Source organism: Phacochoerus africanus, chromosome 2 (genome assembly GCF_016906955.1).
Source record: "Phacochoerus africanus isolate WHEZ1 chromosome 2, ROS_Pafr_v1, whole genome shotgun sequence".
Lineage (NCBI taxonomy): Eukaryota > Metazoa > Chordata > Mammalia > Artiodactyla > Suidae > Phacochoerus > Phacochoerus africanus.
This window is the reverse complement of record NC_062545.1, coordinates 26,112,957-26,130,346: the sequence shown is the minus strand read 5'-3', so window position 1 is coordinate 26,130,346 and position 17,390 is coordinate 26,112,957. Positions and strand designations below refer to the sequence as shown.

The following is a 17,390-nucleotide window of genomic DNA, read 5'->3' as shown; positions in this document are numbered from 1 at the left end:
AAGTGTCATATGTATATGGGCAGACGGTCTGAGATGACACACCCATTCTACAGAGGCTCAGAGGGAAAGAGGAGGTATAAAGGTGCTATCTGAAATACACAGGTGAAATCTACTTCTTAAAAATCTAGCTGTGAGATTAGATCCAAATAAATTTGTTATAGTTAAACTAGAAAAGATAATTCATTGGACTTTTTTTTTTTTTTTTTTTGCCTTTTAGGGCTGCACCTGAGGCACATGGAAGTTTCCAGGCTAGGGGGTGAGTCGGAGCTACAGCTGCTGGCCTACCCCACGGCCACAGCAACATGGGATCCAAGCCACGCCTGCCACCTACACCGCAGCTCACGGCAATGCCGGATCCCCGACCCACTAAGCAAGGCCAGGGATCAAACCCGCAAACGTTATGGATGCTAGTCAGGTTCCTTACTACTGAGCAATGACGGGAACTCTCCTTTGGACTTTTTTTTTTTTTTTTAGACTTTATTTTATTGACTGTGAATATATTTTCATTACCAACTTTATGGGACTAAAGGCAAAACCAAGACAAGGATTTATAATCTAATAGGAAAAAGAAAAAGATATACACTGTTACCCTAATTCAAGCGAGTTGTGTACGTTGTAGCAGAAGAAAAGTTTAGGGGAAAATTCAGAAGGAGAAACCACATTCAGCTGGGCAGATCACCATTTCAAGGAGGGGATCCTATTTGAGTTAGATTTTGAAAGCTGTTTGGAATTCAACTAATTCTATTGGGAGGGAGGCCGTTCTTTTCTTGAAAGAAAAGTCTTGGAGATGGAAAAGCACAGGTGGAAACTGGGAATAGTGAGGAATAACAAACGCTGAGCCAGAAGGGGAGGGTGAAGCAGATTGTTCAGGGCCTGGTCAGGGGAAGCAGGTGGGAGGCCGGAGAGACTGGGGAGTCTTCAGCGTGAGCAGAAAAGTGTTCAGAGCTGAGACGATGAAGGTGCAGGGAAGGGGGAGGGTTTTCGAAGGATACTTGGGGAATCAGCAGAACCAAGGCAGAGGCACCGGTGAAATGGCTTATTGTGAAAGCCAGGTCCGTGGCCCCAGGAGGGGTGCCCTGCAGCTGAGTGCAGAAAAGGGCAGCTGTGGGCACTGAGCGGATTCCCAGCAGCTGGTGACTGGCAGTGGGGTAGGCAGGGAATGGGTGAGAAGGGGAGAATCCAAGATGATTACACAACTTGGAGCTGGAGATTCTGCTGAATGATGGGTTTCAAGGGGCTGACTTAGGGAGCGGGTGAGTGCGTATTGTCAGATATCAAAGAATTATAATAATTGAAAAGGATAAAGAAATACAAGAAGTTTCACATTACAGGCTTTCCAAAATAGGAAAAAGTTGGGAGTTGCTGTCATGGCTCAGCGGAAACAAATCTGATGAGTATCCATGAGGGTGCAGGTTCCATCCCTGTCCCCACTCCGTGGTTTAAGGACCCAGTGTTGCTCTGAGGTGTGGTGTAGGTCGAAGACGCAGTTTGGGTCTGACGTTGCTATGGCTCTGGCGTAGGCCGGCAGCTACAGCTCCGATTTGACCCCTAGCCTGGGAACCTCCATATGCCATAGGGGTGGCCCTAAAAAGCAAAAATAAATAATAATTTAAAAAGAAAAAGTTCTTTGTAAATCCCATCACTCTGATTTTTGTATATTTGTTCCTAGTCATATCTATTTATATGTTTACAGTCGTATTCATTGTGTATCTGGGATTTTATTTCTTGCTTTTCACTTAACTATAGATTATAAGCATTTCTCACATGGCTGCATTTATCCCTTTAAAGATTTTTTTTTTTTTTTTAACCTTTTGGTCGCACCTACAGCATGTGGAAGTTCCTGGGCTAGGGATTGAACCTGCACTGCGGCAGTGACGTGAGCCACTGCAGTGACAGTGCCAGATTCTTAACCCACCGTGCCACAAGAGACCTCATAAGGATCATTTTAATGGTTGCATATTTAAGAATTTTAGAGCAAGAAGAAGTGTTAGCTGTTTACCATAGTACAGACTTAGTATGGTTAATGTGATTTTCATGAAATTGCATATACTGATTTCTCATGTTTATAAAATGAAATTAGGGATTGACTTGGGAGAAACATCAACTCTAGAAATACTTGTGAGATCTCTAGTTAGAGGTTAAGAGTTACGCAAGTTTGCTGAGAGAGAATTTAGAGGAGAAAGAATAAGAACAGGTTGTTTATTTGTTTAAGTGAATTGGCTAAGTTCATTATAATTTAATATTTATATTTTTTTTTCTATGGATCTCACTGGTATAGTATTTCCTAGAATTAGGTGCTAAGGGCACAGGCAATGCATGTAATGAATGTTAAGCTTATTACTAGTGGCAAAAAATAAAGGCCAGAGAAGAACCTGAAGCAGGGCCATAAACCAATAAGCAATTTGAATTGTTTTCCAAAATGGGGACTCATGAGCTCTAGAAAAATCTTCTCTTGACTTTAAAAAAAAAAAAAAAATCTCAGAATAGCTATTTGCCAGAATTTGGGCAAGTTAAGCCAGAAAGTGATTTTTGTAATGACATCACCTCAGCTGAGATAAATCAGTTTAAGTCATGAGGAAGACGTTTCATGCCCTAAAATAATTTGACTCATTTTGGGGAATCCAAATAAAGATTGGGGTTGTGACTCAACCACTCATTGTTACCCTCAATCCAAGATCCATGAATCACAGTGAAGGGTCAGTGGCTCACCCTGGGTCCCGGCTGGAAGTCCTGCATCCCAGCTGGGAGGCCTTTTGGAAGCAGTGTGATGTCCAAAGTCTCATTTCTATCCACAACTGTGGTTATATGGGTTATAAATGACCTCAGAGTGGTTCTCAGCAGGGGAGCATTGTCTCCCAGGGAATATCTGACGGTTTCTGGAGACATTTTTGGTTGTCACCCTGGGCTAAGGGAGGGCCGCTGTCATCTAGAGGGTTCAGGCCAGGCATGCTGCTCAACACCCTGCAGCCCACAGGACAGTCCCCATGAAAAGAGCTATTTTGAGCTGGCAGGACTTTGATCACAGTAGGAAAAGAATGCTTACCTTTGGCACCTACATTTTTAATGTAGACAGCAGGGCGAGTTCCTGTTGTGGCTCATCAGTAATGAACCCAAATAGTAACCATGAGGATGTGGGTTCAATCCCTGGCCTCGCTCCGTGGGTTAAGGATCCGGTGTTGCCATGAGCTGTGGTGTAGGTTGCAGACAAGGCTCAGATCTGGTGTGGCTGTGGCATAGGCTGGCACCTGCAGCTCTGACTCAACCCCTAGCCTGGGAACCTCCATATGCCACACATGTGGCCCTAAAAAGCAAAAATAAATTAAAAATAAATAAAATATTAAAAAATAAACGTAGCCAATAGGAAGATGTCCTCTGAAATTGTCTGTTGACTTTGTGATACGCCACCCGCTCTCACTCTAAGGATATGTATTCTGCCCTTCTGCGTCTTCAGAAGACTGAACTGCTTTATTGTTTGTACGTGGACCATGAGGGAAAGAACCCCTGTTTCTATTTCCTGGCCGAGGTACACTTTCCGCAGTTCACGCTCAAGGCTGCACTCCCAGGAGGTAGGTAAGCCCTGCACCCAAGAGAAGGGCATTTCAGTAGTCCCCTCCTCATCACTGAATTTTCCGTCCTGATTTTTGCTGAATTTGACAGAGTTAAGAAAAGAACTGAGCTCTTTCTAAAGCGAAGGAATCATGCAAATACATTGAAGTGTATGAATTTTCCAGGCAGTATACATGAGAGGCCAGAAGGAACGGTGTGTTACATCACAAAGCTCATTTTTCAGCCAGAACCAGAGCCCGGGTTTGAAACGCCCCTGAGGTCAAGGATTTCCAGAGGCGCTGCTCCTCTCCAAGCACCAGGAAAGACAAGGCCTTCTGTGGGCTGTACTCACATTTTGAGTTTTTTTGGAACTATAGTAGATTGTTTGGTTTGATTTATAAACAAAATCTGATATTTGGAAAAATGAAGCTGCAGTCACCTCACGAAGCACTTATGGGTAAATTAAGACAATTTTACTTACTTTTAATTAATTAGCTTAAGAAAGAAGAAAAGAAGAATTCCATGTTCATTTCATATACCTTCCTGTCCCCCATGTGCCTTAGGGTTGGTTCATTCCCCCAAGCTCACTTCTTAATGGCCTCCTTGTCATCATCCCTGGGTTTCATTCCTTAATTATAAGTGAATGACACCCAGGTTTCATATTTACATGACCTTCACCTCCTATTTTGTGAATTTCCCACATCCTTTCACCAAATTCACCCCAGTCAGTCCATTGCCACTGGAATGACTAGATCTGTCTTTAATTTCTTTTTTTTGTCTTTTTGTCTTTTCTAGGGCCACTCCCTCGGCATATGGAGGTTCCCAGGCTAGGGATTGAATCGGAGCTGTAGCCACCGGCCTACGCCAGAGCCACAGCAATGTGGGATCCAAGCCTCGTCTGCGACCTACACCACAGCTCACGGCAATGCCGGATCTTTAACCCACTGAGCAAGGCCAGGGATCGAACCCGCAACCTCGCGGTTCCTAGTCGGATTCGTTAACCACTGAGCCACAACGGGAACTCCTGTCTTTAGTTTCATCTACATCATATTGTCTGCTTTATCACTCTGATTTCCAGTTTATCTCCGTACGTCTAGTTTTACTTGCAATTTGTTGCGCTCACCGGGCCTAAAATAAGGCATGTGTGATAAGGTTCCAGCCAGTGTGTTTGGCATCATCTCCATCCTCTGTCTTTATACCTCACGTCTTTCCTCATGACATTTCCTTTCCTTGGTACATCTGTCCCTTTTCTCTGCTGTATCAGTGCTTTGTACAAGTGTCATCTCCACTTCTCTGTCTCCCAAAGTTGGGGTGTGTTTTAACCTTCAAAATTATTATGGCAGTAGCACTTACTACAATTGGTGTAAAGTATAGTTGTGCAAGCATTTATTTCTCCAATAGGGAGTGAGTCTTTATGGTAAAGATTTTGCTTACTTGGTATTCGTGGACCGCTCCCCCCCACCCCCAGCCCCAGCCCCAGCCCCAGCAGATAATGGCTTAAATTGATCTTGGGCCTGAAAAGGAGAACACCAAGGAGAGAGGAAGTGGAGCTGGGTCAGGATAATGAGGATTCTGGACAGTAGGAATTGGGGGTAGTGATAAACAGTAGGATGAAGACTTTGAAAGATTTATGCTTTTGAACATGGATAATCTGATTGTTTTTTGCTTAAAATGTGTCTAATCATTTACATTGGAAGGGCTGCCATGAGTTGCATTAAATAAGACTTGTTTAATCTCTATATGAAGACAGCCTAGAAATAGAGGCCTTGCATGAATTCTTATTTTATTTTATTTATTTATTTGTCTTTTTACCATTTCTTGGGCCGCTCCCGCGGCATATGGAGGTTCCCAGGCTAGGGGTCGGATCGGAGCTGTAGCTGCCAGCCTACTCCAGAGCCACAGCAACGCGGGATCTGAGCCGCGTCTGCGACCTACACCACAGCTCATGGCAACGCCAGATCCTTAACCCACTGAGCAAGGGCAGGGATCGAACCCGCAACCTCATGGTTCCTAGTCAGATTCTTTAACCACTGTGCCACGACGGGAACTCCGTGAATTCTTTTTTTAAAGAAAACTGTCATTTAATTGATTTTACCTTGAATATCCTTGTGAGGTGAGATAAAGGGAGAGAGGACAGGCAAAGCCACAGCAATTAAATAGAGAGTCACAGGCCACAGCCATGTTAGTAACACCCTTGTGTTTTAGCTCTGACATCAGAGCCCCTGCTCTGTCATGGTTATCATCAGAGGGCAGAACATGCCTGATGGAGAGACCCCAGTCAGGATGCTAAGGTGCCCTTGAGAGGGGGTTAATCTAGGGTGTTCCTGATCACAAGCACACACCTGCCATCTGGTCCATGTCATCATTTTCTGTCCACATCCCTCCCTCTCTGTCCCTAACCTGGCTGTGTTTTCCAGATTCTTATCGCTTGTGCCCAGTTCTTAAAATAAATCAGCTTCTCTCTCCCCTTTCCAGTCTCATCTTTATTATCCAGTGTTTCTTTCTTTACATATTTTTAACGGAGGGGTTTTTTCTTATACATGGTCACTGTTCAATTGTTGTTTTTTAATACTGGGGATTTTTGCTAGCCTTTGTAATGATCTTTCCCTGTTCATGGGAGGTTCTGCGCCTCTTTTCCCTATCCTCTTAGCTCATTTGTGAAGGCGGTCCCAGCAGGCTAGATTACAAGATGCTGCCTATCACTCAGGTTCCTGCTGTGCAGTAATAATGTCGTCAATATGCTTTAATGACCCTGTGAGGAATGTATTTTTAATGGAATTGCCCTCAATATTTAGGTGCTCCTGTTTTCCTTGAGGCCAACGTGCTCAGAATACGAATCTAAACGTCTTACCCTTTCATTATGCAGTGGAAGTCAGACACTTTAAATTAATTTGCTGTCGCCCTAAATTTCCTGCACCCGGTCTGTGTTTTAATCCAGTGAATTAATGCTTACCAGGCACTGGGCACATTAATTGTTTCTCATTTTTGACAAGTCATCTCTGTCTGCTGCATCACCCTTACTAGACACTGGGGGCCCTTTATATGGCTTGTGAATCATGGCGGTGGGGGATGGGCACCCCATGCTTCCAGCGAAACAAACTGCATGTGCTTAAGGAGCCAGCTTCATTAATATGCTTCATTTTAAGTATTTTGTTTGTTTTTGCATAGAGCTGAGTGAGTCTTTTGATCTTAGGGACCAGACATGAGGTATGGAGAGCCATGTTTACAAAGATCTTTTGAACAGGATCAGCATTGGCTGGGTGCAGGGACCCTCAGTTTCCTTCAGACTGTTGCTAAGAGGCCTCCCTCTACACTTGCTGGCTTCCCTCTGGCAGGGGGAGCCGAGCCTTTTCTGTTCCTTCAGAAGCTTGACTGCTAAGTACAGCAACTCAACGCCCTCCCAAGATCTCACGACAGACACCGCTCCCACTTCCTCCAGCCACTGCTGCCCCAAAGCAGCTCTTGCTCACAGAAACCTGGGTTGGTTTGGAAACTTCTTTTCAAAGCTGTTCCTGGGCACCTTGTATGAATGCATGGAGTGATGGAAATCAGGAAGTCAATCGTTGATCCTATAAGTGAGGTTGTTAATTAGCTACTTCAGACTAATATTTGCCATTATTAGTTCCATATTATAAAGTATTGTCAGTTGCCATCTTTATTGTCAGTACCTAAAAAACCAAGAGCCCAGATGGGCCACGTCCTCTCCCCACCTCCCCAGACCACCTCCTCCACCAGCCTTTCACACCCTCTACCTGCCTGCCGTGAAACATGGCATAGAAAAAAGAACGATGAATTCAAGAAAGAGAAGCCATGCAAGGTAGCAGGAAATCACAGTCAGAAAACCTCATGAGAGGAATCCTTGAGGACCAGTCAGATGCCCTGCGGATATTATTGTCTGATGGGAAGATTAGGAATGAGCAAATAAAAAAGCCATTATGAGATAGATGCTTGCTCTGAGGTAAGTGACACAAGCAGCTGTGATCGAGGCCATTTTAGAGAGGGGTTCAGGGAGGGCCACACGCCTCCCTGAGGGGGGGAACATTTGAGTTGAGGCCAGAAGGAGGAGCCATGTGAAGGAACGTGGGGAGAGCCAAGGACAGGAAGGTGTCAGGCAGAGGTAGCACCGAGTACAGACGCATTAGAAGACATGGCTGCTCCCCAGGCCAAATTAGGAATGGGCGACCCAGTTGTCCTCAGCTTTCATCCCTCCTTGAGTTCCAGACCGCGACCCCCAAAGATAAGTTGACAAAAGAAAGCCTTTTCCCGTGAGGCTCTGGGGTGGTTGTTCCCACAGTTCCTCTCTTTTGGCCAGCGTGGCAGTTAGAGGATTTTTATGCAGAGTCAGCTCTTGGCTGTCAGGCAACTTGAGAGTGGAGCCACAATGAATTTGTCTAACCTTGTGACTAAAATTGGCAAAGATCCCCTTTTCCTTCAGGTACTCGTATATTTGCTTTCCCTGAAGTCTTGACCATTCCTAGGACTGGCCTGGCTGGTAACCAAGATTGAGCAATTAAGAGAGGCCCTTTGTGCCATCAGATAGTTGTGCCTCTTGGTGTGTGGATTAGGTGTATGTCCAGGGTCAGTGCATTTGCTGGGCTTCAATACTCTTTTATGCGTTGGGCAGGACCAGAAGAAAAACATTCTCAGAAGGCTGCCGCACAGTGGCAGGCCAGGCTGCAGGCAGGCCATGGCTGTGGGCTTTGGGGACTGAGGAGCAGACACCAGCCAGCTTCACATCTGGGACTACCAGCAAGATAAGTTGCAGTGTTAGGGGCCAAATGGACAGAGAAGAGTCTAGCCTCTTATCGACAAAATTAGAAGCAATTCTTGAAACGTCCTGGGCTTTTATTGATCTATTCCCTAGTAGCTGTACAAGTAGAAAGCAGAATTTTTAATGGTCTTTAAAGATCTTGTAACTGTCACTGATTCATTGTCTCTATAACTTGGAGAATAATGGAAACTAGGAATTAATATACAAGCGGCAGGCAGTGTTCTGGGGAAGTAACAGGAGGAAGAGGGAAGTGCCTATAAAAGAACATCTAATCCTATATGGATCCAGGAAAGCGATGGGAACAGGAAAGTACAGTGATGCTTTGGTCTAGGAAGTCGTAGGGACGGTATTGCATAGTTGGTCAGGGCAGGGAGTCCGATGGCTTGGCTTCGGATCTCAGCTCCACAACTTGTACCTGTGTGACTTTGGGCAGCTTATTTAATCATCCTGAGCTTCAGTTTTCTCATCAATAAAATGAAGCCAATAATAATGACACTTACCAGAACTGTGCAGCTAGCTGAGCCTGGCCATTCCGTTTTCCTTATTATTGGACAGATCTCCTGGAATAGTTGAGGAACGCCATTTCTAGCCAGTCTTAACAATGGTCCTTCCTTCAGGAAGAAGGTAGCCTTTATAAGTATTCATCTCTGTTTTCTTGGGCAATGTGTGGCCACGAATTGAAGAAACATACCAACCACAGCAAAGGGCAAAAGCCTCATAAGACAGGACTGCACAAATGGCATGTGTGAAATGGAAATTTCTTTCTAAATTTTTAACCCCTTCTCTCTTCCTTCCCCCTCCACCTCTTGGTGAAAGGTTTTACTCTGCATAACCTACACCCCGACCTTTGACCTGAATGGGAGTGCAGTGCTGAAGATCGCCGAGGTGAGTGCCCGCTTTTCCCAGCCTCAAGTGCGGGCCTCAAGTGCTGCTTGTTTGTGCTGCTTGCTCACAGCTGCTTTGCTGTCATGCGGGATAGGTGTTGGGGTGGAGCTGAGTCACAGCGGTGGGGTGAACCCTTCTCGCATCATTACTGAGGGGAATCTCCACTACGGAGGTGGTCTGTGGGAAGCAGGCTGCGTGGACCACCACTCTCCATCTGAGCGCTCTGCATGCTTTCTTTGCTTAACTTGAGGCTTTAACCATGGAAATAACAGTACTGGTTCTCCTGATTCTGCTACACCTGGGTATCATACTTACTGTTCTTCCTAAGATTAATTGGAGAGAATTTGATTTTTTTTTTTAATGGTTTTTAAAAAACCGAGTATGACATTTAGGGAGATGTTTATGGATTAAATTCCATGCCTGTCTCCTAAACCATGATGAATGCATTTTGTAGTGATCATTGGAAAACCTTCTCTTTTCCATCTGTATCGCAGCCTGGAGTAATAGGTACCTTGGGTGTTCCCAAGAGTAGGTCCAACAGAAAACTTGGCTTCCTGAATGTCTGGCATATATATGCCTGGGGCTTTTGGAAACATCATCATTCCAGAGCTGTACTTTAATCTACTTAAAATAAATTTCCTTCCATTTCTTGGAAAGAATATCTTCACCAGTTGTGTGTTTTGACATGAGTACATGTGCAGACCTCAAGGAGCCAATGATACTCTGAAATTACAGAGAAAAAGAAAGCCTAACTATCAGCAGTCATGGTTATTTTCGAACAGCATTCATCACCATTTATTGAGTGGTCCACATACATGCTTAGCACTTCAGGCATGTTTTCTTTTTTTCTTCTTTTTCTCATCATTGTTGAGGTGTGATCAACAAATAAAATGTTTCCTGTTTGCCTATATACATACATTGTGAAATAATCACCACAATAAGATGATTAAAATATCCATCACCTTATGTAGTTGACATTATGATTAGCATTTATATTGGCTGATACATGTGCTTTTACAGTACTGTGTAGCATTCAAGAGTGAAAATTAAGAGAAAATTATTCCAAAAGCAATAGTTTGCATTCATTAACCCCAAGCTCCCAATCCATCCCACTCCCTCCCCCTCCCCCCAGGCAACCACAAGTCTATTCTCCAAGTCCATGATTTTCTTTTCTATGGAAAGGTTCATTTGTGCTGTATATTAGATACCAGATATAAGTAATATCATAGGATATTTGTCTTTCTCTTTCTGACTTCCTTCACTCAGTATGAGAGTCTCCAGTTCCATCCATGGTGCTGCAAATGTGCTGTCTAGATACTTACGATGGAGCATGATAATGGGAGAACAAACTATGTATACATGTATGTGTAACTGGGTCCCCATGCAGTAAGTAGAAAAAAAAATTGTGTTGGAGAAATAACAATTAAAAAAAAATGAAAAAACAACAATGATCACCCAGTTAGCGACCCTCATATCTAAAAAAAAAATTATTTTTGAACACATAGAACATTTTTATGGGTCTGTTAAAAGAACAAGCAGCAGATAGCTGATCCCTTACCACAGAATAAATCAGTTCTCAAATGAGTATTTATGTAGGTGGAAAGAACACTTTTCTTTACCACATTGTGTGTTTCACTTTACATAGAGTAAAAGTAGAATAGCTATCAGTATTTTTAGATGAATTTTAAGAGATAGCTGTGAGTGATCTTATCATTTGTAGGTCTGCTTTTTTTTTTAACTATAGTAAGAATACTTAACCTGAGATCTTAAACTTTTTTTCTATATTTTATTTTTTTATTACTCAAATGAATTTATCACATCTGTCGTTGTATAATGATCATTACAATCCAATTTCACAGGATTTCCATCCCACAACCCAAGCACATCCCCCACCCCCCAAGCTGTCTCCTCTGGAGACCATAAGTTTTTCAGTGTCTATGAGTCAGCATCTGTTCTGCAAAGAAGTTCAGTCTGTCCTTTTTTCAGATTCCACATGTCAAGTGAAAGCATTTGATGTTGGTGTCTCATTGTATGGCTGACTTCACTTAGCATGATCATTTCTAGGTCCATCCGTGTTGCTAAAAATGCTGGTATTTCATTCCTTTTAATGGCTGAGTTATATTCCATTGTGTATATGTACCACCTCTTCTTGATCCACTCCTCTTTTGATGGACATTTAGGTTGTTTCCATGTCTTGGCAATTGAAAATAGTGTGGCAATGAACATCAGAGTACATGTCTTTCAGAGTATATGTCTTTGCAAGTCATAGTTTTCTCTGGATAGATGCCCAGGAGTGGGCTTGCTGGATCAAATGGTAGTTCTATTTTGAGTTTTCTAAGGAATCTCTATACTGTTTTCCGCAGTGGTTGCACCAATTTACAATCCCACCAAAAGTGTAGTAGGGTTCCTTTTTCTCCACACCCTCTCTAGCACTTATTGTTTGTAGACTTTCGGATGATGGCCATTCTGGCTGGGGTAAGGTGGTACCTCAGAGTGGTTTTGATGTGCATTTCTCTAATAATGAGTGATGTTGAACATCTTTTCATGTGTTTTTTGGTCATCTGTATGTCTTCTTTGGAGAACTGTCTGTTTAGATCTTCTGCCCATTTTTTGATGGGGTTGTTTGCTTTTTTGGTATGGAGCTGCAGAAGATGTTTATAAATTTTGGAGATTAATCCCTTGTCAGTCATTTCACTTGCAAAGATGTTCTCACATTCTGTGGGTTGTCTTTTCATTTTGTTTAGGGTTTCCTTTGCTGTGCAGAAACTTTTAAGTTTGATTAGGTCCCATTTGTTTTTGTTTTTATTGTTAATACTCTAAGAGGCAGATCTGAGAAGATGTTGCTGTTTATGTCAGAGAGTGTTTGGCCTGTGTTTTCCTCTAAGAGTTTTATAGTATCTAGGTGTTTCATCCATTTTGAGTTTATTTTTGTACATGGTGTTAGGGAGTGTTCTCATTTCATTCTTTTCCATGTGGCTGTCCAGTTTTCCCAGCACCACTTATTGAACAAGCCGTCCTTTCTCCATTGTATATCCTTGCCTCCTTTGTCATAGATGAGTTGGCTGTAGGTGCGTGGGTTTAATTCTGGGCTTTCTATGCTCTTCCACTGATCTATATTTCTGTCTTTGTGCCAGTACCATACAGTTTTGATGATTGTTGCTCTGTAGTATAGTCTGAAGTCTGGGAGCCTGATTCCTCCAGCTCCATTTTTCTTTTTCAGGATCTTAAACTTTTTAAGTGTAGAAGTTCCTGTCGTGGCACAGTGGAAACAAATCTGACTAGGAACCATGAGGTTGTGGGTTCAATCCCTGGCCTCGTTCAGTGGGTCAAGGATCTGGCATTGACGTGAGCTGTGGTATAGGTCGCAGACACGGCTCAAATCTGGCGTGGCTGTGGCTGTGGTGTAGGCCAGTGGCTACAGCTCTGATTGGACCCCTAGCCTGGAAACCTTCATATGCTGCTGGTGCAACCCTAAAAAAGAAGAAAGACAAAAAAAAACCCAAACTTTTAAGTGTACAATTCAGCAATATTAACCATAGGGCAATTTTGCACAGCAGATCTCCAAAACATACTCATTTTGTATAACTGAAACTTTATACCCATTGAATAGGAGCTACACTCACTGCCCCACCACCACCCCACTGCCACCCAGCAACCACCATTCTACTCTGTTTCTCTGAGTTTGACTATTTTAGATTCCCCATGCTGGTTTGCTTTTTAAGTGACAAATACAGTTTCTGATCAGAGCAAGAAGCAGGACTGGTGCATAAAAGGCTCGTTAGTTCTGTGCCGTGGGAAGGACATGAAGGGAAACGAGAGAAAGGAAATGCTTGTCTCTGCCCGGCCACCTCTCGGCCCCACCCCCTGCTGAGGAGGGGTGGGTAGAGGGACAGATTGTTGCAGGACCCTCAGGACTAGGGAGGGCCACTAGGGATCCCCGGGCTGCCCCCAAGAGAAGGATGCCTTTATCATCCCTTGACACTGCACAGGACCAGGTTTTGAATGATAATCTGAAAGATTGAGATGTTATTCCTAAACAGGGGGCCAGCCTCATCAAGGGTGTTTCCTGAGGGTATCTGGAAGCTGGAGTAAACACTCAGCAAGCCTGTCTGGACAGGATGAAACATCAAAACACAGTGGTCTCTACCAAACCCTATAAAGGGAAGATGAAACTTTGTTTTTGGAAAAAAAAAACAAAAACAACCTCAGCCTAAGAGCCATATAAAAATAAGGGCATTCACACTCTCAGTGGTGACAGCTTGGGCTCTGAGTCACACTGCTTGGCTGTAAATCCTGCCCCCTCCCAAGGTGTTGGCTTGGATCCCTCTCTGTGCTTTGTGTTGTTCTCTGTGTCAAAGCCGAGCTCACAGCACCTGTCTCCTTATCTTGGTGGTGTGGTGTGCCGATTAGATAAGAGAAATAGAACCCATGTGAAGAGCTTTTGGTGCAGGTCCTGCTACATGGTAAACAATGGGTCAAGGTTGGCTGCTCCTCTTGTGGAGCTGCAGATGGCTGATGACGTCCAGGCTCCCACTAAATAATGGGGGTCTGGCTGGGACCCTGAAAGGAGGTGTCATTGATGGGGCCAGCTTCCTAGGACAACAGAACAAGCTTATGCCCCATCCTGTCCACCTGTGACCCACGGAGATCCCTGAGCTGGAAAAGAGTTTAAAGCAGAACATCAGAATGAAGGTCATGAGGCAGAGGTCAGACCATCCCAGAAACATGCGTTACCTCCCATGGCAGCTTTGACATGTTGTGCAGGATGGAGGCGTGGGACTGTGTTCCTCGGAAGGAAGGACCTGGTAAAGAGCTGAACATTTTCTCCCGTATTTGATAGTGGGGGCCTGCCCTTGACACTGCACAGATTCCCAGAAGATGTTTTTAAGCCCTTCCTGTCCCACTGTTCTGTAAGAAGACCCTCCTAGCTCCCTATCTATGGCAGAACTTGAGGCTACAGGTTCCCCAGGCCCCACTTACATGCACCACTCTGCTCTGCTGAGTGGGCACATGGGCAGATGCTCCAGCTCAGCAGGGGGCTGGGGACTGCTTTGTAAGGACCAGAGTAGCCACCACTTCAAAGTGCTTTTGCCGAAAGGTAGTGTGTGGAATCGCTTCTCCCTGACAACTTGGACCTGGCATGGGTACCACGTTCAAAGGAATAAGAATAAGAGCTCTTCCAGCTGGCCATCCAGGGGTGGGGACATCTACATGCAGTCTGCTGAGAGAGGCAGAGTGATCCCAGGGTGAGCATATGCTAGTCCAGGGGCTCCCTCTATCCAGCAGCACTGATCAAAAAGCCAGTGAGGGAGTTCCCATTGTGGCTCAGGCAGGTTACAAACCTGACTAGTATCCATGAGGACTCGGGTTCCATACCTTCCTGGCCCCGCTCAGTGGGTTAAGAATTAGGCGTTGCCATGAGCTGTGTTGTAGGTTGCAGATGTGGCTTGGATCCGCTGTGGCTGGTGGCTGCAGCTCCGAAATGACCCCCTAGCTACTTCCATGTGCCACATGTGCAGCCCTAAAAAGCAAAAAAAAAAAAAAAAAAAAAGAGAGAAAGAAAAAAAGGCCAGTGAGATCATCACCCTGGAGAGTGCTGTCCTGCTGACAATAGTAGATCTTCATCCACCAGGCTTGGCTGCAGCGGGTCATACTTCCACCAGATGGGGGCTAGAGTTCTGGGCTCACTGTGGCCATTCCCTCTCAGAGTTGGTCCTTCCAAGGAGCTCGTTGTGGCAAGAGTTGGGTACATATACTCAATGACAATGGTACATAGCTGTCCCTAATTCTTTATTTTACCTTTCAGGGCCGCACCCTCAGCATATGGAAGTTCCCAGTCTAGGGCTTGAATTGGAGCTGTAGCCACTGGCCACAGCAACACAGAATCCAAGCCATATCTGCAACCTACACCACAGCTGATGGCAACACCGGATCCTTAACCCCCTGAGCGAGGCCAAGGATTGAACCCGAATCCTCATGCATACTCGTCAGATTCATTTACACTGCACCACAACTCCCTGTCCCTAATTCTCACTTAGCACTTAACTCTCTGCCAGGTGCCATTCTACAAACTTTCCCTGTACTAACTCATATAATCTGCACAGCAGTACAGTGAGGCAGGAGCTCCTATTACCCATATCTTACAGACAAGGAAACTGGGCATGGAAAGGGGTCCAGCAACTTGCCACGTCACACAGCTAGGAAGTGATGGAACCAGGAGGCAAGATTAATCCATATGACAGAGCTTTTGGTCTCTAGACCCTGTAGCATGGACTGTCATATTTTGGTTCTCGAAGGACAACTTTCAGGGCCCTTAGGCTTGCCCCTGTAGGAACTGATTGATGGTCATCCTCAAAGGGCCTACCCCTCCCCTCATCCAGATCATTCACAGGCTTGAGCACCTTGCAGACACCCTGTGTTGAAATTAAACTAAATATTGCCTTTTATCTTTAAAATGAATCATTCTGTTAAGAGACTAGCATGCCTTAGTTAACTGCCAACAGTGATTAAAGATCCGAACAAGAGACGGGCAAGGTCACATAGGTCGTTATATAAAGGCTGACTGTTTTCAGTAGCTGCTTGATTAACCTTTGACTTTTCTTTACCATCCTGAAGTAAACCCTCTCACCTATGGGATTCTTATCATTGCAAAGTATTGGAGGCCTACGTTTATGTTGGTGGTTCTCATCAAAGGCTGCACATTTGAATCACCTGGGAAGTGTTAGCAAAAACAAGAGGCCTAGAAATTCTGAGTTTTTGGTTCTTAGAGGAACCTGGACATACAAAATCTGTAAAAGGTCCCTGGTTAATTTTTACTGTAGAACAAGTTGAGAATCACTGCTCTGATAGTTACTGTTCTCTCCAACAAGCTGTGTTGTAAAACCATATTGAAAGGAATTGTTGTGCTTTAAAGCCTCACTGTGGTCCCACTAATCAGACGCATGGCAGCACCTGGGACCTTATTAGAAATTTAGAATCTCAGGCCCCAACCCAGACCTTTGAATAAGACTGCTTTGTAATAAGGTCCCCCATGTAATTCATAAGTGTATTAAAGTTTGAGAAGCACTGTTGTTACCAAACTCAGGTCTGCTGCTTATAGCTCAGTAATCCAGTACTGGAGTTCCCTAACGGCTCAGCAGTTTAAGGATCCATCATTGTCCCTGCTGTAGCTCTAGTTATTGCTGTGGCACAGGTTTAATCCCTGGCCCAGGAACTTCTATATGCCATAAGCACAGCCAAAAAAAAAAAAAAAAAAATCCAGTACTGAGATATAGTGTTGGGTAAAAGGAAAGATAGCTTTATTGAGGAAGCCAGCAATCCTGGGAAGAAGGTGGACTCATGTCCCAAAGAGCCACCTCCCCACTCCCCAGATTTTTCTCAAAGATTTTAAAGGGAGAAGAAGAAAGGGCTGAAGAGGGAGTAAACTTCTATTTGCAGAGATGATTGTGTCCATCATGTGGTTCCAAGTAGATGTCATGTCTCACTTGTGATCAGAGCCATAAATCTCTGGTCAGCTCGTCCTTCTGGTTCCAACTAGAGTCTGGGGTCTACATGTTTGTGGGCATCATACAGTTAACTTATTCTATCTGGTAGGGGTTTCAGTATCTGCAAATCAGATCAAAGGATATGGTTTGAAATATCATCTACAGGCCTTGAGAAACTAAAGGCCCTTGATTTTGTTTAATGGCTGAACTATTATTGCTTTGTCTTGCTCGACTGTTTTCCTTTTTTCTTCATTATCTCATTTCTTTGGTTAAATTTCTTCTTTGGAACATTGAGCATACTCTCAGTGGTGATCTCTAATAAGGAAGGCCTACAGGGCTAAGTTTTTCTACAAACAAGAGGCCCCATGGGGTCCTGCTCCTTTATACTACCACAAGTAAATATTGGTATAATCACCTTAAAATAAAATTTAAAGGTAGTGTTCTGCTGGGTTTTTAGACCTAAAACCCAGGCGAGGGCTGCCATCTCTCTTTGCCATGCCAGTCCAACCACCCCCACAAAGCAGGGACTCCCACATGGCAGCAGTATCCTCTCAGTGGTGATCCCTAATAAGGGCAAGATTTCGATTCTTCTAATCTCCCTTGTCTTTCATCTCTTCTCCTGCCAGATCATTTCCACATTTTCTCTTTCCCGCTTGTCATTGCCTGATACGTATTTCTTAAGTGCTTTGTCAATTTAATCTTCT

The 17,390-nt window shown here is 44.2% G+C and overlaps 1 protein-coding gene across 1 annotated transcript in view; it reads left to right on the top strand.

Moving 5' to 3' along the window:
* Positions 1–17,390, top strand: part of ARFGEF3 (ARFGEF family member 3) — a 179,919-nt gene that overhangs the window by 57,760 nt on the left and 104,769 nt on the right. Inside the window, exon 5 of the mRNA XM_047770102.1 lies at positions 9,134–9,202. Coding sequence (XP_047626058.1) covers positions 9,134–9,202 — 69 coding nt within the window. The remainder of the gene's footprint in view (positions 1–9,133; positions 9,203–17,390) is intronic.